Source organism: Panthera tigris, chromosome F3, assembly GCF_018350195.1.
Source record: "Panthera tigris isolate Pti1 chromosome F3, P.tigris_Pti1_mat1.1, whole genome shotgun sequence".
NCBI lineage: Eukaryota > Metazoa > Chordata > Mammalia > Carnivora > Felidae > Panthera > Panthera tigris.
The window spans coordinates 59676772-59700749 of NC_056678.1; the positions used below are offsets into that span (position 1 = coordinate 59676772).

The 23978-nt window shown below is 41.3% G+C and overlaps 1 protein-coding gene across 1 annotated transcript; it reads right to left on the minus strand.

Annotated features, from left to right (window-relative positions):
- Positions 1–643: 643 nt before the first annotated feature.
- Positions 644–16456, minus strand: LOC102951929 (flavin-containing monooxygenase 5-like). The gene is given in 9 exon segments (XM_015535685.1): positions 644–826; positions 828–996; positions 2284–2356; positions 4352–4701; positions 6134–6333; positions 7384–7526; positions 11357–11510; positions 11941–12129; positions 16322–16456. Coding segments are annotated over 9 exon segments (1596 nt in total).
- Positions 16457–23978: the final 7522 nt, after the last annotated feature.

Genomic DNA, 23978 nt, shown 5'->3' on the forward strand with positions numbered 1-23978 from the left:
AGAGGAGAAGGTTTCTTTCTTTCTTTTTTTAATGTTTATTTATTTTGAGACAGAGAGAAAGTGTGAGCAGGGGAGGGGCAGAGAGAGGGAGAGAGAGAACCTTAAGGAGGTTCCACCCCCAGCATGGGGCCCAACATGGGGCTCCATCCCACAACCCTGGGATCCTGACCTGAGTTGAAATCAAGTTGGTCGCTTAACTGACTGAGCCACCCAGGGCCCCGAGGAGAAGGCTTCTGATGAGGACATTTGTTCATCGTTAGCTACTCGAGATCGTTTGAAGAGATACTTTTTCCCAGCCTGTGCTTTACACGCAAAACCAAGAATTTGCCAATTGCGAATAGTTGACAAACCGTGTGTTTATTATAAAAGGAGGGCCTAGGAGAACTTGGCGTAACTGAGAACATCTGCCATATTATGGAAATTAACTTTTCACTTCCAAAGCAAAGTTTCATACAACCCACTTCATTTGAACTCTCTGTTGAAGAAATCTCCAATTTTGCCAAAATACTCACGCAGAGAGATTTTAGAATTATTCGTTGTACTGGTCTAGTCTGAATTGAAAGATAAACACTTGAACACACTCAATCTCCTTAATTAGTGTGTGTCACTGTCAGCTCCTAATATGCTAACGACCATAGGATTATCATTTAATAATGATTAAGGTGAGAGCAAAGAGGAGAAGAGCTGCACAGGCGCTTTTAAGCCAAAATGGCACAGAGGATGGAGGCTGGTCACAGATGAGGGTTCGAGTCCTCAGGGGCTTGATGATCCTCTCTCTCTGGGTCAGGATGGCTCTCCGGGCCCCAGCCCACGTCCCTGGCCCCATGCAGGCGGTACTGGTAAGGCGTGCATGGGCCAAAGAAAATTTCTACAGCCAGCTTTGGATCCCACAGGAAGATGGAGGGCAGGTTGGGTTTCGCTCCTATTTCAGAGGCAATCTCATCCATGTATTCCACGTATTGCACTCTGCATGTGTCGCGAGGATTATTCAGGAATCTGAAAGCAGAAGGGGAAAAAAACCGCAATCGGAAACCTCAAGTCAGATGACAACCTCCTTCCTTCCAAGCATAATTTCCTCTAAACATCGGTGGACTTTGTGTGAGGGGATAACCCATGGGGGAAAGGACTGATGGCTACGGGTAATTTCTTAGTGGTTCCTTTTCTTTAAAATTTTTCTTGTTTATTTATTTACTTCTGAGAGAGAGAGCGAGCGAGCGAGCACACAAGCAGAGGAGGGGCGAGAGAGAGGGAGAGAGAGAATCTTGGGCAGGCTCAGCACTTCCAGCACAGAGCCCAACATGGGGCTCAATCCCATGAACCACAAGATCACGACCTGAGCCAAAATCAAGAGCCACCCAGGCTCTAACTGACTGAGCCACCCAGGCGCTCCTCTCAGTGGTTTCTAACAAAATATTCACACACTGTATTTTTCATCCTCAAATCCTTCCCAGAGTCTTGGATGGTAATAGGTGGGTTTCAGAAGATTGTTGTCATATTAATGGTATTCTTTTCTTAAATCCTGTACTTTGGCCATGCATTGGATTCTCATTCAGGGTATAGTCTTATTTTGGTAAATTGGTGGGGAATATGAAATTGTACATGCCAGTTATTTAGGTATGTGTGACATTCATTTGATTTTAAGTATTACTAAAATGTAATTCGTGGCCGACCTTTTAAACCAGTTGCTGGATAACTGACTGTTTTCGGGATAAACCCTTTGGTCTTAGAGACAGGCTGTAAACATTCACACTGTAAATTCTCAACAGGTATTTGTTGCATAGAAATACCTTACATTTCCCACCTCAGTGGTTGAGAATGATTTTCTATTAAGAAGATTTCATACAACCTATGAGCCTCTGACTTCATGTCAGTATTTTAATTAGATTCTGTAATGATTTGCCAACTCATTTCTCACATTGATTTATCTTTCCAACTCCTTAAAGGAATAAAACAACCCTTCATTTCATCTTACATTTTTTTACACTTTGCAGCTCTAAGGCTATGATATGACATAAATTTGTAATTGTATTTATCTAGTGTTACATGAATTTTAAACAAGATTCTAAGGTTTCCATATTGGACTATTCTGTACCCATTCTTCCCATAAATATTCCCTACATTTATATTATGTATTATAATAGGAAGAGATGGCGAAGTTGATAATTTGAGATCTCATCTAGGCAAATAGATTCTATGATGAGAAAAATAGAAAGAATCTTTGATAGGCAAACAGCTCCACCTAAACACGTCCAATTGACTTTTACTAAGAAGCAAGTTTCTTACTCTTTTTCAAATTTTTTTCTCTTCCGTCTTATGTCTGCCATCATGCCACTCACCGAAGGTAATTTGTTCAATCCTAGGAAAGAAAGAAGATGATATTCCAGAAGAAATGAATACCTTGAGAGTCATTTTGGTGGAGAGCATCCTAAGTGAGGTAGCACAAGAGTGAGGGAGCTGCATCCAGGAGGTCCTCTTGTGTGCCCTCCACTCATTGTTTCGTCCGACGCAAATGCCTTACAGATGCAAAGACATGTCCTCTAATGCGTTCACATCTTGACTAGCAGACCTCAAAGCCCACAAAGAAGGATGGACTGAAGGGAGTGACACCCAAATGACAAGACAAAAAGTAGCATGCGTGTGCTTCCATTATCAGAGCATTCACTCTGGCTGTCCTTGATTTATTTATTCACATATTTTAAGATGTTTATTTGCTTAATTTCTGAGAGATAGAGAGAGAGAGAGAGAGAGATAGAGAGAGAGAGGATGAGTGGGGGGAGGGGCAAAGAGAGAGGGAAAGAGAATCCCAAGCAGGCTCTGCATAGGAGAATCCCAAGCAAGGCAGAGCATAGCCTGCCATGAGGCTTGATCCCATGAACTGTGAGATCATGACCTGAGCCCAAATCAAGAGTTGGATGCTTAACATACTAAGCCAGTCAGGCTGTCCTTTAAATAGTGAGTTACCCCTGTTCATTTATGTTATGAATTTGTTTACAAATACATATTGTATTTACTAATAAATAGTGACTCAATGTCTCTTGTTTTCATTGGACAGAGATTTATTCTTAATTTTCCATCTTTTAAAAAAATTTTTTTGAATGTTTATTTATTTTTGAGAGAGAGACAGACAGACAGACAGAGCATGAGCAGGGAAGGAACAGAGAGAGAAGGGGAGACACAGAATCTGAAGCAGGTTCCAGGCTTTGAGCTGTCAGCACAGAGCCCGACATGGGGCTCGAACTCACAAACTGTGAGATCATGACCTGAGCTGAAGTTGGACGCTCAACCGACTGAGCCACCCAGGCACCCCTTAATTTTCCATCTTAACTCATGGGAGACACCTTCCTATAATTCTCCCTCATTTCTTTGATGAGTGACATTCTATATTTTGAGAAACACAGAATGTTCTGGGAAAATATGGGGAACTTTTTAAAGGAGAAACAAATGAGCAGAATTAATATAATGTGATTGACAAAAGGTAGTTTGTGAATCTGTCTTCATCAATTAATTCTCAACCTTAGAATTAATGATATGGAGGAGCTGGGTTTTCTCTTTCTTTCTTTCTTTCTCTATTTCTTTCTTTCTTTTTAAGTTTATTCATTCATTTTGAGAGAGAGAATACACAGTGAGGGAGGGGCAGAGAAAGAGGGAAAGAGAGAATCCCAAACAGGCTCTGAGTATGGAGCCCAATGAAGGGCTCGAACCCACAGACCGTGAGATCATGACCTGAGCTGAAGTCAGAGGGTTAGCCGACTGAGCCACCAGGTACCGCTGGGGGAGCTGGGTTTTAATCCCAGGTTTGTCTTGGTACAGAGCTCTTACTCTTTTCATTGTGCTGTGGTGCTACCCCAGTTACTTGGTGATTCGGCCGTAGTTCACATAATTCACATAATTTACCATTCATAATTCTGTGACTCTGCCTGTCCTCTTTTATTTTGAACGTGAGAGGCGAAAAAATGCTCCCTTTAATTTAGGCTCGTTCCAGAATTATTCTAGCAACAACTGAGAAGTAGCATAGTTATTATTTCCCATCTATACTTTAGGTTGAGCTCTTTCTTCCACTTCCATCACTTCCTCTACTAGGTAGTGCCCTAACGTGTTCTGAAGAATTATTTGCCAATAAGTTGTCACTTGATGGTAGCTTAAGGTAGTTTTTTTAATCTCCATTTTTCATGGGAATCCTAGAGGTTAAATAGCCATCAAACGCTAACATAACAAATACGAAGCGGTACAATTTCGGACACTGTAAAGGTTAACTTCACATATGTTTTGCAGCAGAAGACCTTTGCAATGCCTCTGAAATCACCTCTTTGGGTGGTCACCTTTTCCAAATATGCATAAGGTCAGCGCATACCCTTGAATACACGCATGGCCCATCAGCTCTGGAGTTCCGATGTGGGAATGGTGGCTCCCACTGGCTGGAGAATGCCAATGAAAGCTAGTGTTGGTTTCTCTAGTTGAGGGGGGAAGACAAATTTAAACATGGAGTGCTGGCTGTCCAGAACTGTTGCATTGTTTTCCAAAAAGGGAAAAGAGAAAGTATATCCTGTGGCAAAAATAACAACATCAAGGTCCTCTTCTGTTCCATCTCCGAAGATGGCTGACGTCTCTGTGAACTCCCTAACATCTGATTTTATCAGAACTCTTCCAGATATTATGTGATTGGGTAGATCATCACCACAAGTAGCTTGATGAATGAGAAGTCTGAAGAATAAAAATTGAAATTCAGGAAAATTAATATGTCTTTTGGGATAGGAGTTGAGCTCAAAAATATTTCAAATATTTTTTGGTTGAGCTAAAGAAAAAAAAACTTGCATTTTTGTTTTATAAAAAATTTCTTTAAGTCAATACTTTTTCTGAATTGTTTACTGAATAAATATCCTGTACTTATTAGAATGCCAATAGCATTTATTTAATACTTATTATATACAAAGAGAAGATTTTGCAATGGTATATAAGTTTATGCCAATGATAATATTGACATCTAATTTCTTGGAAACCATTTTTTGGGGGAGAGATTTTTTAAAAGCAATTGGTGGAAGTGTTCATACTAGAATAGGAAAATTAGATCATATTCTGATTTCCATTTATTTCGAGAACCTACATACCACTTTTATAAGCTTTACTGACATCATTTAATACTTAGTAGTCTCCCTGCTGCTACCCCAGCCTCCCTATAATTTCCCCTCCACTCGGCAACCTGAGGGATCCTTTGAAAACGTAGAATTATATCCTGATGGGTTTCTATTTCACCAAAAATGAAATCGAAAGCTATGACCATGCCCTAACCCTAAAAATCCCCCCGTGATCTGGCTCCTGCTTACATCTGTGAATATATTTCTTACCACTTCCCCTCCCCCAACAGTCTCTACACTGGGTTGGTTCCTTGCTCATTCCATCCAGCCTTTGAACTTGTGTTTCTTCTGCCCAGAATGATATTCTCATCTTAGACATTCTTTCAGGTCTTGCCTCCTCACGTCCTTCAGGTCCCATTCAAATGCTCTCTCATCATATATGCATTCCAGAACCACCCCATCTAGAAAAGATTCCTCTCCCCAACTCTTCTTACTGTTTGTTATAGCACATATGACTCCACGTCATTGCATTATCCCCTGGTTGGTTTCTCCCCTACCAGAAAGGAGGTCCAGCAAGAGCTAAGATTCCACCTGACCTTGTCCTTATTCTACTCCCAGTATCCAGAAACATACGTGACCATAGTAGGAACTCAGAAATATTTATTAAATTTATCCACACTGTACACAATCAATTTTTTGTGCTTGCACATTTATACCTCATAACAGATAGGAGATAGGGATTGCATTTTGCCAATGTAAAAAAGAAAGAAAGAAAATACTTAACTATACCAGGGTTAAAAGACAGAGGCAAAATTAGTTTTTTTTTTTTTTAATGTTTATTTATTTTTTTTGAGAGAGACAGAGACAGAGCTTGAGCAGAGGAGGGGCAGAGAGAGAGGGAGACACAGAATCTGAAGCAGGCTCCAGGCTGTCAGCACAGAGCATGATGTGGGGCTTGAACCCACGGACGGTGAGATCATGACCTGAGCTGAAGTCAGACACCCAACTGACTGAGCCACCCAGGCGCCCCAAAATTAGTTTTTAAAAAACCTAGAACATACCTGTGTTTAGGTAGTAAGCCATAAACGTCATGGTTAAATCGAGCGTTTAATTTATTCTCTGCCCATCTGTTGATTAAGAATGTAGGGTAAAATTTGTTGATGATGGTCTTAAAACGAGTGAAGAGAACAGTGTCCATGGGCATTCCATTATCCCAGACCCGGTTCCAAATCCACGCACCCCGCCTTGTGCTGAGATACACCTGGGAGAGAATGTAGATAAATGAAATATAGATGCCTCACAGTGTAAGACTTTCCTTTCTCAGTTTTTCAGATGTCTCTCATTTGGCTCATGAGAGATGGATAAGAACTCTCTTGCCTTGTTAGCTTGAAGAGTTCCTCTGTCCTCAAAGACAGATAGACAGACAGATATAATCACACACACTCACGCAAACAGACACATTTGGCTTATGGCTTATAGTTCCAGAAATCTCCCTCAGCTTTCCTCTGGGTCTCACTCACTATCCCTCTTGCGTTTTCCCCAAAGCAGTGTTTGATGCCTGCCATCTCTTACATTGCAGATCCTGGACAAACACAATGATGTAAGATGACTAGAGGTCAACAGATTGACATGTAAGATCCCATCCATCTGCTAATTATGATATTATAGAACTTGGAATACGTACTTGGTTACTATGTATCCCTAGAAATCTAGGTATGGAAGGAATCAGAGTTGGGAGATGTATCAAGTGTCGTATCAGTGAAAAACAAAGGGATTTAAAGTGGTTTTCTGATATAGTTCATTTTTTTTAAATACATTTTTTTAACATTTATTTATTTTTGAGAGATACAGAGACAGAGTGCGAGCAGAGGAAGGGTGGAGAGAGAGGGAGATGCAGACTTTGAAGCAGGCTCCAGGCTCTGAGCTGTCAACACAGAGCCCGACGCGGGGCTCGAACTCATGGACCGCGAGATCATGACCTGAGCCCAAGTCGGACGCTCAACCGACTGAGCCGCCCAGGCGCCCTTGATATAGTCCATTTTTTTAACTCGTGGCTGTACCAGTGAAGCTGACACTCACTGGTGAAAATAATATGGTGGTCACTAAAGTTTGAAATATCGATTTTTATTCAATTCTCATTTTTTAAATGTATTATCAAGATTGCTACCAAGAAAACGAGTGTGAAGAGGTAATTAACAATCAGGATTGAAGCAGCGTGTGGGTAGGCACCACACACACTTCATGCAATGCCAACATCTCAGAGGGCAGTGGGCAGGGTGCATCTCAGGAAAGAGAATTTTAGGAACCAAACCTGTGAAGCTACATTACTGAGCTCAATTGCCAAGTCATCTCCAGAATTTCCAATGCCAACCAGAATGATTTTCTTCCCCTGAAATTTCTCTGGGCTCCTGTATTCACAGCTGTGGATATATTGACCTTTGAACCTGTTGATTCCTGTGGGCAAGAATAGAATTACTCAAGCATTGGTCTTTATGTATGTATGTATGTATGTATGTTTGTTTATTTTTTTTTTTTTAACGTTTATTTATTTTTGAGACAGAGAGAGACAGAGCATGAACAGGGGAGGGGCAGAGAGAGAGGGAGACACAGAATCTGAAACAGGCTCCAGGCTCTGAGCAATCAGCACAGAGCCCGACGCGGGGCTCGAACTCACGGACCACGAGATCATGACCTGAGCCGAAGCCGGACGTTAACCGACCAAGCCACCCAGGCACCCCTGTTTGTTTGTTTATTTTAAGAAAAGAGGGAGGAGGAGGGGCAGAGAGAGGGAGAGAGAGAATCCCAAGTAGGCTCTGTGCTATAAGCACAGAACCTGATGAGGGGCTTGATCCCATGAATCTTGAGATCATGACCTGAACCAAAATCAAGTCAGATACTCAACCAACTGAGCCACCCAGGTGCCCCTATATTATTTTTTAAAGCTTATTATTTAATTCAAAGTCCATCCTATTTAAACCTCTCATTTGCTGTTTTACTGATGCTGGCCTGCAGATTGTATCTGCCCAACATCATCAGACAGAATAAATCCTCAAACATTTTTGTTCTAGATCATAAATTCCAAGCTTAAACAAATTATCAGGTTTCTAAACAAATCAGACATCTAATTTCTGCCTCTGTTTTACTTAGCTATTCCTTGCCAAGCCTTCAATGGTGAGTTAGGCTCCTATTTAAGTAATGCATCTTCCTTTTCCTTCATCCTTGTTATTTACCATTACTGCTTTGGACCCACTTTCTGTCTTGCTTTCCCAACCCAAGCTTCACCCTTGTCTAGATGTTTCCATCTCAGGCTAGGCCCAGCACACCCTTCCCACCAGCACTACTCACTCTGCTTTACTACTGGGGACAAACACTCCAACATCACCTATAGGATCTGAAGCTAAAATAATGTAGGAACTTAATATTTTTGCCTAAAAATTTCCTCTGACTTAAATAGAAACCTCATACGGCAAAGCCATAAAAGCTGGTTGATTTCGCAGTATTTCATTTCATTTATTTATTTATTTAAAAAAGTTTTTTTTAACGTTTATTCATTTTTGAGAGACAGAGAGAGACAGAGTATGAGCGGGGAAGGGGCAGAGAGAGAGGGAGACACAGAATTGAACGCAAACTCCAGGCTCTGAGCTGTCAGCACAGAGCCCGATGCGAGGCTCGATCTCACAAACTGCGAGATCATGACCTGAGCCGAAGTCGGTCGCTCAACTGACTGAGCCACCCAGGTGCCCTGACAGTATTTCATTTTTTAAGCAACACTAGGGTCTGCACATATGGGCTTCGTTTGCTCCTCTTGTGACACTGGACAGCCCTAGTCAGTCCTGACTGTGGGTCAGTCCTTGCCCTGTTTCTTTTCCCCTACAGAATCTGATCTAAGATCTCAGCTTTCCTTTGGAAGTTCTTCAGTCCTCACCTAGCGAACTCCTGGCATGGATCTAATTGTTCCCAAACTCCATCTTTCCGAGTTGCGTAGTCCATAAAATTTCTCATCAGTCATTTCCCCTCCCCTCGGGCCCACTGCGATTCATCTCATTCCTGAAGATAACTTTTTTTTCCCTCACGTTTATGGAATGGCAAAGATCTTCAGGGAGTTTCCCAACACCTAAAAGTTACTGTGTTTTCATCCATCCTTTTTCTGTCTCCCTTCCCCAGGAGAAAATATTTCTCTTCAACTCTGAAATGAATCCCTTGCCCTGTGGGCCAAACTGTGAGGGGGTTTTGAGGTCAAACAAATGTAGGCATGAAGGTCAGCTTTTTTTTTTTTTTTTTAACCACTAGGGACATTTGCGATGGGTATGGTTTCACCCAGCTCATAGGAAAGGTATCAGATCTGTTAAAATGTTCCTAAATAATAAGTACTTGAGAAATAAGTTTAATACTCTTCTTTAAGTATCTTCAGTCCCGGCCCACGTTCTCCTATTTTCAGGGAACATCTCTTCAGCCTTGTTGCTTCGTGGTCCCCTCCGTCTTTCTCCCTCATGCAGGCAGAATCAGCGTCTCCTGCATCGTCCCCTGTCGCAAGAAGTGGCAACTCAATTGCTGGGACAGATCACGTGCAAGGTACCGTCGATACCTCCCTGCTACATCTCAGTTCTGGCCCATCAGCAAATTCTATCATCTCTATGTTCAAACTCTATTCAAGACCCAAGCACTTCTTTATGTCTCCACTGCCACCCACCTGGTCCAAACTACCATCATGTCTCCCCTGAATTAGCGCAAGAGCCTCCTCCCTGCTCCCCCCGCTTCCATCTGTACTACCTCCTTCCCCGACTCTTCTGAGCACAGCAGCTAAAGAGATGAGAGCACGCCTCTACTGGGCTCAACACCTCCTAACAGCTCTTACCTCGCTCAAGGCCAGAGTGCAAACAATGGCCCCCGTTCACTCTCCCACGTCATCTTCTGCCTACCCCATCCGCTCCTCCCACCACACTGGACCTGGGAGGCACACTCCCCCATCACGGCCTTTGCACCTGATGTTCTTCCTGCACGGGGCGCCTTCTCCAGATATCTGCATCACTTCCTCAACTCCTCTGGGCGTTTGCTCAAATGTCCCTTTCTCACGGAAACCTTCCCTGGCCACTTCATCTAACCTTGCATCGCACCCTCATCCCCAAACTCCTCCCCTTTCCCACAGTTACCACCTCCCCATATTTATCCCATTTTTGTCTGTGTCCATCTGCCGTCCGCATGCTCCTTGCGGGCAGGGGTTTTGCTTGTTTCGTTCTCTGCTGAGCCTCTGGACTCTTGGTGCCCAACAGGTATTTCTTGAATGACTGTTGAATGATGAATACAGGAATATTTAAATTTCGAATCAACTAACCAAGAGATTTCTCTCGACCCATTTAAACCTTCCTTGTCTTCTCAGACACTGGGAAACAGACACACACAGCAGTGAAAGTGGGGGGCATCTAGAATCTTCTAAGATCCCCAAAGGAGTCTCAGGTTCAGCTCTGTTTGAGAAGATTGAGCATGCATCCTGCTCCTAGGGATAAACAGGGAGGCACTGTGTAGGTAAACCATTCCTGCAGCATTCCTTATATGCGAGGTGCTTAAGCTTCCAGATAGTAAACAATAGCATTGCAGCAACTTCTAACATGTGTACATGGCTATTTATATTCATCATGCTATGTACCTACATACACCTTCGGGGTGTTGTATGTAAGCAATGAGTCACTGGAATCTACCCCCAAAACCAAGAGCACGCTGTATACACCGTATGTTAGCTAACTTGACAATAAATTATATATATATATATATATATATATATATATATATATATATAAAAGCTAAATCTTAATATATTTTCTGTAGCTTTGATCCTACTATTTATTCCAAACTATGTTTTTCAGTTTTTTATTCATTTAAGTAATCTCTACACCCAACGTGGGGCTCAAACTCATGACCCCAATATCAAGAGTCACACGCTTTTCCAAATGAGCCAGTCAGGAGCCCCATATTGACTCCAAACTATTGCCAACACACAACAATTCCCACATTTTGCTTGTTAGTTGTGGAAAAATGTAACGCTTTTCTCTGAAAATAACCCAGAACTTGTGGCAATAGGTATTAGTAATTTCAATTTTTGATTTTATAATATTATGTATTATTTGAATGGACCCCATAAGAGCATGCATTACTTTATAATCAGAAAAAAATAATGTTTCTTTTGAAAATAGGGTGACTTTCTGAGTGACGAACTTTCTTCGAGAATAACAACAGCAACAATGATAAAACCTCATAGCACCAGTGCCTTAACGCTCCACATGACATACCTGGAAAGTTCTGGAGTGGCAAGATGGGACCGGTGTAAAGACCACCACACACCATAATCCCATCAAAGACATAGGATTCCTGCTTCCCTGTGGTCTCGATCAGGACGTCCGTGCAAGAGAAATCGGAGCGCTTCCTCACGCTGTCCACCTTTGACTGGGAATGAGACAAATTTGGACATGTGGCCTCTCTTCCTGGCTGCCTCCTGTCCCAGAACTTTTGGCCTCATTGAGTAAGGTTGGTTATAGCTACTCTCCCTCGGGGTTTTCTGAAAGAGTTTCTTTATAGCTGATTTTCCTACCAAGACCTTTTTAAGTAGAGACGTAAGCCAGCACGTCCCCAGCTGTGGCCCTGAATGTAGTTGACGGTGAGCCAACACCAGGTGCACCATCTGGCGTTTTCAGCCAACCCATCGTACCTTTTCCAGAAGGAAGTAAGGATGGAAGGTCCTGCTGACTCCACCAGAGAGGCACACAGGGCTCCCCTCCAAGATTGAATGCCTGTGCCTTGCTGCCCCTCACTTAGCCTGGTTCTGGACTCTACCAAGAAGGTTCTGCATATGCTGAGTGTTCCCGGCTCCATTTACCAGAAACCGGATGTGCTTCGTTAGGTCAAAGTGTTGTGCATACATCCTGAGGTACTCCATGATTCTGGAATTGTGCAAGTAGTTGAGGAAATGATCGGGGGAAGGGTAATCGCGGTAGGTTGTCATCTCCTTCAAAGTGTTGCTGGTGGCAGATTTGTAGATACTTGCCCTGCCACTCGTAGTCTCCTCCTGCCAGGAAAAAGAAGATACTTCCCATCTTTTAGAATACAAGAGTAACATTAAAAAAAAAAAATCAATCCTTCATTTGTCAAATTATGAGGCTCCTGGGATGAATTCCTTCAAAGAAAGTAAAGTTGCTTTTCCAGTACCTTCACGAAGAGATAAGTTACCTTGTCTTAGTTTAAAACAACAGATAATTTTGTTGAGGAACAAAGAGGAGAGTATGAAAAGATGGAAGCAACCTGAAAAGAAAACTGTATGTAGAATACCAGAGAGTGAAAGTCATCAGAGGAAGTTGGGGCTGCCTCTCTGCCCACTGAGCTCAGAGGGGTCAGAGTCCTGGCCAGAGGATATCCAAGAAGTCCATGCTGTTTGTAGTGACAGAAAAGAATACAGAGTGTTAGTACATTTGGCTTTCTTTTTTCCCTCCTTTTTTTAATTGATGATTTTTTTCTAATTCCAAAAGCATCAAATGTTTATTACAATTTTATAGAAAATCAGAGACGAATATCATTCTTTTTTTTTTTTTAATTTTTTTTCAACGTTTTTTATTTATTTTTGGGACAGAGAGAGACAGAGCATGAATGGGGGAGGGGCAGAGAGAGAGGGAGACACAGAATCCGAAACAGGCTCCAGGCTCTGAGCCATCAGCCCAGAGCCTGACGTGGGGCTCGAACTCACGGACCGCGAGATCGTGACCTGGCTGAAGTCGGACGCTTAACCGACTGCGCCACCCAGGCGCCCCAAGACGAATATCATTCTTGATGATCATTTTCTTTTTCTTTTTTTCCAAATTTTTATTTAAATTCTAGGTAGTTAACATATAGTGTAATATTGGTTTCATGAGTAGAATTTAGAATATAGTGATTTATCACTTATATACAACACCCAGTGCTCATCACAAGTGCCCTCCTTAATGCCCATCCCCCATTTAGCCTGTTCCCCCCACCTCCTTCCCTCCACCAACCCTCAGTTTGTTCTCTATCATTAAGAATCTCTTAGGGTTTGGGGCACCTGGGTGGCGCAGTCGGTTAAGCGTCCGACTTTAGCCAGGTCACTATCTCGCGGTCTGTGAGTTCGAGCCCCGCGTCAGGCTCTGGGCTGATGGCTTGGAGCCTAGAGCCTGTTTCGGATTCTGTGTCTCCCTCTCTCTCTGCCCCTCCCCCGTTCATGCTCTGTCTCTCTCTGTCCCAAAAATAAATAAAAAACATTAAAAAAAATTTTTTTTTAAAAAAGAATCTCTTAGGGTTTGTCTCCCTGTCTCTTTTTTCCCCCTTTCCATATATTAATTTGTTTTGTTTCTTAAATTCCACATATGAGTGGAATCATGTGCTATTTGTCTTTCTGATTGACTTATTTCACTTAGCAGAATACCCTCCAGTTCCATCCACATTGTTGCAAATGGCAAGGTTTCATTCCTTTTGATGGCTGAGTAATATTCCAGTGTGTGTGTGTGTGTGTGTGTGTGTGTGTGTGTGTACATGTTACATCTTTATCCATTCATTAGTTGATGGACATTTGGACTCTTTGCATAGTTTGGCAATTGTTGATAATGCTGCTATAAACATCGGGATGTGTGTACTCCTTTGAATCTGAATTTTTGTATCCTTTGGGTGAATACTTAGTAGTGTAATTGCTGGATCATAGGGTGATTCTATTTTTAACTTTTTAAGGAACCTCCATACTGTTTTCTAGAGTGGCTGCACCAGTTTACATCCCACCAACAATGTAAGAAGGTTCTCCTTTCTTCACATCCTCGCCAACTTGATGATCACTTTAAATGTTGTGATATATATGTTTTTGGTCTCAGTTTCTCAATCTTTCAGAATCTCTATTATCTACTTATCTATATGCATACAGATAGGTATATTGTATTTTAGCAATTTACAATATGTTACGGTTTATAAAGAGTTAAAAAAACTTTTTTTAATGTTCATCCATTTTTGAGAGACAGACAGACAGACAGAGCACAAGCTGGGGAGGGGAAGAGAGAGAGAGGAGACACAGAATTTGAAGCAGGGTCCAGGGTCCTAACTGTCGGCACCTAACGCAAGGCTCGAACTCACAAACTGTGAGATCATGACCTGGCCCGAAGTTGGACACCCAACCAACCGAGCCACCCAGGCACCCCTAAAGAGTTTTTTATATACATTACCTAATTCAATCTTGTGAAGCACATTATCATGCTAATTTTTCAGGAGTCCATACAGCACATAATATCTGTTATGCGTGTTAGCAACCATTCCTGATTTTTTTTGAAACTAAGGCCAGACACTTAAGTGATTTAAGGCTAAGAAAAGAAATACACCACCACTTAAAATATGTTGTTTTCTCCTGGGAAGAATTTATTATAATCTTAAAATATAGTCATTTTAATATATGTACGCAGAAAACACAATTGGGGAGGAGGTTATTTTTTTCATCTTTTGTATATTATTGGTGAAATAAAGAATCAGTAATACATGTACTATGAATATTCTAAACTTGAATCCAGAAAATATGGAATCTAATTCCTGCTAAATCACATCAACTTTAAGAACAGATCAAAATATGTGTTTTCTCCCTCAAAATGAAGAGTATTGTTTAATAAATGCCATTGTAGTGAACACTCATATATAAAAATATCCCTTCTGAGAAGGATAGCTTCTGCAAATATAAGCAGCATTTTTTATGAGTGAAAGCTTAAAAGATGGGTATCAGATGAAATCAGATGACATGATGTGGTATTTTGTGGCATTCTGATGTGGTCCTGGAGATATATCATTGTCTGGCTTGGATAGGGAACCTGACATCAAATCATTTCTCTGAATCTATTTCTTCGCTTGCAGATAAGTGCTTGCCTCTCTCACGGAGTTATTGTGAAGACCAAATCGTGCACAAAAAATGCTTAAAAACCTTACACACCTCAACAGGTGCATATAGTGCGATATGACTAATAGCCTGTGTGCACAGGGTGCTGTAGACATCGGGCGTGGAGGCTGGAGAAGCTTTCCTAGAGACAGGCCTGTATTGGTTAAGGTCCAACCAGTAACATGGAAAATGGGGCACCTGGATGGCTCAGTCAGTTAAGCATCCTACTGTTGGTTTCGGCTCAGGTCATGATCTCAGGGCTCCTGAGTTTGAGCCCCGCGTCAGGCTTTGTGCTGACACACGGAGCCTGCTTGGGATTCTCTTTCTCTCTCTCTCTCTCTTTGCCCCTCCCCTGCTCACTCTGTCTGTCTCTCTCAAAATAAACAAATAAACTTAAAAAAAAAAAAAAGAAAAAGGAACATGGAAACTACTCCCAATACTTGAAACTGGGAATGTAATGCAGGGAATTGTTCTTCCAAAAAAAAAAAAAAAAAAAAGGATAGACCTAAAAAGCCAACTAGGTGTGGGTGAGACATCCCAGAGATTACCTTTCTTTTATCCCCACATGGCAATCTTGGAGGTCGCATGGTCAAGGGGCATAACTCTAAGTTGGAAAAGAACCGCTTAGTCACATCAGACTATGATGCGGGACAGAAGCCGTTATTGTGCTAAGTCCTGGAGATTTCAGAGTTTGTCTGTGGGACAGTTAGTGTTAGCTGCCCTTACTAGCACATATATATTATTAGGATGAAGATCAAAATCTACAGATAGATCAAGCATTAGCATGTATGTGGCAGCTGGAAGCCAAGGTAGGGTGATAAGGAAGAATCCCAAGGGACTTGCAAAAGGTAGAAGACCAGAGGATCGAGAATAGAACCACAATCAGCCACGTTGAGAGGCCAAGCGGAAAACTATCGCGTTGGAAAAGGAGAGAGAAAAGAGAGTGAAATCACGGAAGCCAGGGACAAGCGGTTTTTAAACTGAGTTGGTTTTTGACACTTTTAGATCCCCTTGAGAAAGCAAGAAAACTCAGCACAGGAAGTCCATCTGATTTGACAGCTTTGATTGGTAACAGCCGTGAGAGCAGTTTTCTGGGAGGGCTTGTGTGCCCACTAGGTAATGCTGCTGGAACTTCAGGGAGTTAGACTCTGTAAGGAGGAAGGACTGTTGGAGCATCATCCTTGGGGGAAGGAAAGATTGGGATTCGACGCACAGGTGTAGGCACTAATAAAAATAATAATTATTACGCTGGTAGTTGAGGATAAGTTACTGCTGATATCTTTGCATTCCTACTTCCAGATATGGAAAAGATGTCATCACACATGCGGTGACATAGTCTATTCAAACTTACCTGGTATCTCCACAGTCCTCCAATGTCATTGGTTCCTTCAAAGCAGGTGGGCTCCAATCCCTCCTCCAGACAGATCTTAATGGCCCCTAATCCACTGACCCCAGCACCAATCACCGCAATTCTCTTTCCTGGCATTGTTCCCTCTATCAGGAAATTTATTAGTAGAAAATCAGATTTTTCTTGTCATGGAATTTTTTTCTACAGTTCAACATCATTAGGTTTTTTTTTTCTTTCTAAAATTGCTAGCTAATGCACTTAAGTAATGTCCTACTCAAAGCTGCTATCCAATTCAAAGGTTCTCTGAGCGATAGAAAACCCTACCTCACACAAGACTTTCTCATTTTCAAGTACAAAAGTAGATTGCTTAAAAAAATAGGTTTGGGGGACCCTGGGTGCCTCAGTCGGTTAAGCGTCCAACTCTTGATTTCAGCTCAGGCCAGGTCAAAGATGGAGGCCCTCGTGGGCTGAAGATTCTCTCTCTTGCTGTCCCTCTGCCTCTCCCTTGATCGTGTGCGCGCATGCGCACTCTCTCTCTCTCTCTCTCTCAAAGAAAAAAAAAATTGATTCCTAAAGTTACACACACACAAACACACACACACACCTCCATATACAGATTTTGCACAAACTGACTTTTAACTCCTTCTGCTACTACGATCTGCTTGCCGAAACACTCATGTTGGTGACTTTTGCAGTTTACTTTTGATTTAAGCCAGAAAATGGCCACTTTTGCCCTGTGATAGGGTTTGAAGTGGGTAGGAAAAAGAAAACTCCAACAGAGCATTTCATCAAGTAAGTATTGCTCATCTCACTGTTCTTGGGACAGAGTGCAAGCTACATACATGTAAACGTTCTTCACAAAAGTAGTCCAACTGCCTTCATCCTGAAGATTAATGTTCTGCCATTTGCTCATTCACTAAACATTTACTGGTATCTACTCTGTTGCAGATATGACTTCAGTTGGGCAGATACAGCAGTGAACAGATCTAACATAGTTCCTTGAGAACATTCCAATGATGTAGAGAATAAACAAGGGAGTAAATAAATAGTAAGCTGGATGATGATACACACTATGGAGAAAAATGAAGCAGGGTAGGGGCTGTGGGGAATACAGGAGGCAGGCTATTGTTTTCTATAACACGGTCAGGGAAGGGCTCCCTGATGACACTGAAGCAGGGAGTGGGGGACCAAACCCACCTGTAGGCATCTGAAAGAGAATTCCAAGCAGAGAGTCTGAGGCAGAAACATGCTGGACATTTTTGAAGAAAATCAAGCGAAGCTTTGTGAGTGGGTGCCAGAAGGGTAGAGGGTACAATGAGGTTGGAGATGAAGTATTAGGCGTCAGTGTCAGGGTCAGGATCAGGGTCAGGGATCAGATCAGGCAGTGCACTTTTCAACGGATGGAGCAAAGAAAATATACGGACAATATCAACAGGTATGCAGAGATGCCACTTATCTGTAAGTGACTCTGAGGACACCACTCTCCTCACCCTGTCTGCTCTATGAGCTTGCTCTGTCCTCTGCTACTCAGTTGAAACATGAGGAGATGGAATTTTCTTCCTTCCTTCCTACTTCCCTTCCTTTCCTTCCCTCCATCCCTCTTCCTGTCTTTCTTCCTTTCTCTTTTCCTTCCTTCCTTCCTTCCTTCCTTCCTTCCTTCCTTCCTTCCTTCCTCCCCCCTTCCTTTCTGAAATAGTTTTTTAAAACTTTTTTAAAAAAAGTTTGTTTATTTATTCTGAGAGAAAGAAAGAGAGAGAAATTGCGAGCAAGCAGGGAAGGGGCAGAGAAAGAGAGAGAGAGATTGAATCCCAAGCAGGCTCCACAATGTCAGCGCAGAGTCTGACGCGGGGGTTGAACTGCAAGATCGTGACCTGAGGCGAAACTAGAGTCAGATGCTGAACCAACTGAGCCACCCAGGTACCCCTGAGATACAGTTTCCTTAGGAGAGGTCTCCTTAACTCTCTGGTGATTTTCTCCCCGTATGTTTGCTCTTTAGCTGAATTTCTCTCTGGAAGAAAAACTGAAAGGAATTCTGTACTGCATTTTAAAAAAGTTTTTAAAAAATGTTTATTTTCGAGAGAGAGAGAGAGAAAGTGGAGGAGGGGCAGACAGAGAGGGAGACACAGAATCTGAAGCAGGCTCCAGACTCTGAGCTGTCAGCACAGAGCCCGATGTGGGGCTTGAACCGCGAACTGTGAGATCATGACCTGAGCCAAAGTCGGACACTTAACCGACTGAGCCACCCAGGTGCCCCAGGAATTCTGTACTGCATTTTAATAAGTTTCTATTACAGTGGATTCGAGCTGCTATTAAAATATGAGACTGTTTTTTAATCTGGAGTTCGTTGGTAAATCTTTTAAATTAAGGCTTATTAACATAACCCTGTACCATTTGATGTGCTGCTACTACTTGAAAATGTATCCAGAGGCTACAAGAAATGAGTTTACCCAGTGACAGCAGCTAGTCCTTAAATAATCCCCCCTGAGTACACCAGTTAATGCATAGGTTTTCCACGCACTTTGCAGGATTGTAATATCAGCCAACACCCTAGATCACAAAGTAGCCGAAGGAGTCTATATTAACAAAGAAATTGCTACCAACAGAAATACATAGACAATGAATGTTGCATTTAGTAATTTGAAAAGTGAACCCAAATACTCAGTGTCCATGTGTTTAATGCCAAGGCTATCATGTTTCATTGGGACATATACATTTGTTTGAAAAATCACCTTTCGGGGCGCCTGGGTGGCTCAGTCAGTTAAGCGTCCGACTTCAGCTCAGGTCACGATCTCGCGCTCCGCGAGTTCGAGCCCCGCGTCAGGCTCTGGGCTGATGGCTCAGAGCCTGGAGCCTGCTTCCGATTCTGTGTCTCCCTCTCTCTCTGCCCCTCCCCCGTTCATGCTCTGTCTCTCTCTGTCTCAAAAATAAATAAACGTTAAAAAAAAAAATTAAAAAAAAAAAAAAGAAAAATCACCTTTCAAATATCAAAATTATCCGGTCACTTTTCTCCAGGGTAGTTGATTTCCTTGGCTGCTGAAATAAAAGGCTATTTAGCACGTGCAATCTGTGTTTAGTGTGTTGTAGGTGTCTCCTTGATCATTTATATGCTGTTGTTTCTTCAGCAGCTCCCCTTGACCTCCAGTGCCCAGTCACCTCTATTTATCCCCTCATCTGAAACAAACTCAAATTAAATCTCAGTTGGCAAAATCTCTCTCCATACGTATAGCCAACACTGACCTCAACCTGTCTTCTTCCTCACTGGAAATGGTAATGAGTTGCTCTTTGGATAAATTCTTAGTCCATTTTTCCTTCCCTTGTGAATATTCCAATTAGCCATTTTTTTTAATTGCACATATAGAACACAAGGATATTTTTCTAATCATGCACTTATATGGCACAAAATAAAACATTTACAATCTCATTAAGCCCCAATTTCTTTGAGGAAATAAAGGTCATAAAACTAACCTGCCACAAGAAGGAAAATAACAGCAGATTTGCTCTTGAAGTTTCCTGGTGCCAGGGTGAAGAAATGGGCTCTGAATCCTTGTCTCCTATGAAGACTACTGGCTTCTTCTTTGCTCTTTTCTATACTGAGGAGCCCGTCAAGGTGAGTTTTATGTGATAGCTAATTTGCAAAAACTCCTCCTCTTGTCTCTCCCCCTTCCACCTGGATTCTAAAGTTGGGATTCGGGTAAGAAACTGTCATGATGTCAAATTTTTCTAAACATAGTCATTGTGTTGGTTTCACAAAGTCTGATTAAATCAAAGGTAAGAAGGAGTTTGGAAGCAAGTTCATTTAGACAGTAGACAGTTTGGAAATTGATCTATAGTGAAACTCAGCAAACATGGGGAAACATTTCATCTCCTGGGATGATAGACAATTAATTTAAACATATTTCTTCTTTTTAATTAATTAATTAATTTTTATCGATTTATTTTTATTTTTAACTTTTTTCCTAAATATAATTTATGGTCAAGTTAGCTAATATACAGTGTATACAGTGTGCTCTTGGTTTCAGGAGTAGTTCCCAGGATTTATTGTTTACCTATAACACCCAGTGCTCATTCCAATAGCCACGTTGTGGAAAGAGCCCAAATGTCCATCAACTGATGAACATTTGATGTGGTTTATATATACAATGGACCTAGTTTTTGTTTTAGAGAGAGAAAGAATGCGGGCAGAGAAGAGGGGCAGAGAGAGAGAGAGAGAGAGAGAGAGAGAGAGAGAATATCAAGCAGAGTCCACACTCAGCATGGAGCTCAATGCAGGCTTGATCCCACCATCTTGGGATAATGACCTGAGCAGAAATCAAGAGTCTCATTAAACTTACTGAGCCACCCAGGTGCCCCGAATACAAACGCATTTCATTTGATAGAGGATCATCACCAAATTTAGAATAGGGAATGGGAGCCATTGACCAAAAACATAACTCGTACATAATTTTGTACCCATTTCTGACATTTCTTTTTTTTTTTTTTTTTTTTTTCATTTCTGACATTTCTTTAAGGTAAATTCCTACAACTGCAATGGCTGAGTCAAAGGGCATTTGAAGAAGTTTTTCAGATCTTTGATGTATTGTTTCTAATAAAGATTCAAGCGGTTTCATTATAATTTAAAATGTTTGAAGATACCCTTTCCTTCCTCCTTGTTAATTACATAAATATTCCATTTTCTTAATGAAATCTGCCATTCTTTGAATATCAGTGAGTCTAAACTCTGTTCGTTTATTTTTGGTCCATTTGTATTTTTCTTCACTGAGTTTGATGGATGTCATTTTTACATGTTTTTATTCTTCTTGTTGAAAGAAATCTTTAAAAAAATTTTTTTAAACTTTTATTCATTTTTGAGACACAGAGAGAGACAGAGCGCAAATGGGGGGTGGGCAGAGAGAGAGGGAGACATAGAATCCGAAGCAGGCTCCAGGCTCCAAGCTGTCAGTGCAGAGCCTGACGTGGGGCTCAAACTCACGAGCTATGAGATCATAACCCGAGCCAAAGTCAGATGCTTAACTGACTGAGCCACCCAGGCACCCAAGATAATTATACAGATTTCTAATTTCATCTATTGCTGTAATGGATTATATTAGTTAGGTTTCCCAATTGAACCATATATGCATTTCCCCATTAAATCTTACTTGGTCATGGTATACTAGTATTAAAAAGTCTAAACATCTAAAAATATAAATCTAAGAATAGTAGTATTAAAAAATCCCTCTTGAGGGAGTGGGAGGCCACTAAACTTCCCAATGAACTCAGGAGCTGTGGATCTGGGATCTTGACCATGAGATCCCTGCACCTCTGTTATTGTTGTTACTCGGCCATTTCCCGGAATGAACAATTTCAAAACAAGTAAAAAAGATCTAATTTACTTTTTTGAAGGCCCCATATCATGCTCTGCGGTTAAGGGACCCCTAGAAATAAAAAGGGTATTAACAGACCTAAAACAGAAAGCAAGGGAAGGAAATCTTTGAGTGGGTAGAAAGAAGCAGGCAGAGTGTTTGCCTAGGGTTGTTCTCAAACATAACCGAGTGGGGACCCACTTGGTATCAGACATACAGTGAAATTCTATCAAATGAGTTTAGAAACCAAAAGTTTGAGGACACACAATGAATGAAATGCTGAAGTCCGTAAATCCTCCACCTGTCTTGTTCTAAGCATTTCGTTTGGCTCGTGTCCTTAGTCAGAAATATAACTTCTGGGGCACCTGGGTGGCTCAGTCAGTTGAGCATCAGACTTCGGCTCAGGTCATGATCTTGCTGTTTGTGAGTTCGAGCCACCGTCAGGCTCTGTGCTGACAGCTCGGAGCCTGGAACTTGCTTCAGATGCTGTGTTTCCCTCTCTCTCTGTCTCTCCCCTGCTTGTGCTCACTCTCTCTCTCTCTCAAAAAATAAATGAACATTAAAAAAAATTAAAAAAACCCACAACTTCTGAATTGCCTTATAGCAAGCACATCTAATTATGGGAGGGGTTCTAAGAACTGAACCTACCTGAGATTCCTACAGTCATGTTCTCAGGTGCTGACTTAGTTTTGCTTTATAACTGATGAAAAATAGATTGGAAGCTTATATAATACAATAAAGTTCTCTAATAAAATTTTGCCTTCTATTTCACGGTAATGAATTGTGACATTATAACACATCTTAATAACTTTGTGGTAAATCTTATTAGTCCTTTAAAATCATTGCCAGTATTTCTTCAGTTAATTAAAATCAGCGAGTCTATTTAATGGGCAATGTGATTACTATAATTAATTAGGAACAGACAAGGTAAAAAGTCTCTGAACTAGAGGTTTCAAGATTTTGTCAAATCAGGGAAGGTAAAGTTCCTAAAATCAACATCTTCAATTGCTTTGTGACTTTCTTTTCTTTTTAAAAATTTTTTTTTTTAATATTTATTTCTGAGACAGAGAGAGACAGCACATGAGTGTGGGAGAAGCAGAGAGAGAGGGAGACACAGAATCCGAAGCAGCAGGCTCCAAGCTGTCAGCACAGAGCCCGCTGTGGGGCTTGAACTCACAAACCTTGAGATCATGACCTGAGCTGAAGTCAGTCGCTCAACTGACTGAGCTACCCAGGCGCCCCTGCTTTGTGACTTTCTGAAGTGCAAGCAGAAAGGTAAAACTGGCAGCTAAACTTCTTCTTATATCTTAAGTAATTAATTTACACACACACACACACACACACACACACACACACGTATATAGACACATTTTGACTGTAAAGTTATAATTTATAGACAATTGATAGTCATATGATGCATTGTACCTTAAAGACTGCTAAATCCATCTATTAAATGTTCCAGCGAAAAGCAAAGACCCACAACGAAGCAGCTGGAAACTCTGTATGCAGGAAAAGCACTGAACTTTTCAGAAGAATTGTTCATCTCTCTATTTGCTGCTATTATCTGTGTGAGTCTGAGCAATGCCTCTTTGTTTTTTAAAGTATAAAGTAGGAATGATAATATATGAAACGAGCCTCACAGAATTATGGTATGGTTTAGATAAAAAGCTACACTTAAAGATATTTTCAAAAGCAGAACATAAACTACAAATTTGTTTTTTATTATTTAGAATGTTACCTATTTCGATGGTTTTCATACCTAGTTGAGCATCAGAATCACTAAGGAACTTAAATAAATACTGAGCATCTTTCTGGGCTTCACTTTATATTTACTAAAGCAGATTGTCCTGGGGAGAAATCAAAAATCAATATTTTTATGAAGCTATCAAGTTGTTTACAGATTTATATCACCTGCCATATCTCAGATACTTTGAATGGTAGGCAATTTCCCCACATTTGGTATCTCATTTAGACCTCACAAGAGTTCTGGAAGTAGGTATTTTTATCCCCACTTTACAGATGAGGAAAAATTAAATAATACACCCAAAGTCCTCTAGGCATATAATAATTGGGCATAATTGATATGTGGCAGAAACATCATTAGAAACCTAAGACTGTCAGGAGGCAAAATCTTTGCCAGTGGTTTCCAACCTTCAGGTGTTCGTGGCACATTTGAGGACTAGAATTTCTAAAATGATACTGGAAAAGATGAGAGGACTTAATAAATCGAGGCAAAAGCCATGGCTGGAGTGTCACAGTGGCCTTCTAAGGAGGCACGTGTCACTTGGCTGTCCATCGACAGTGCAATGCTGTCGCAGCAG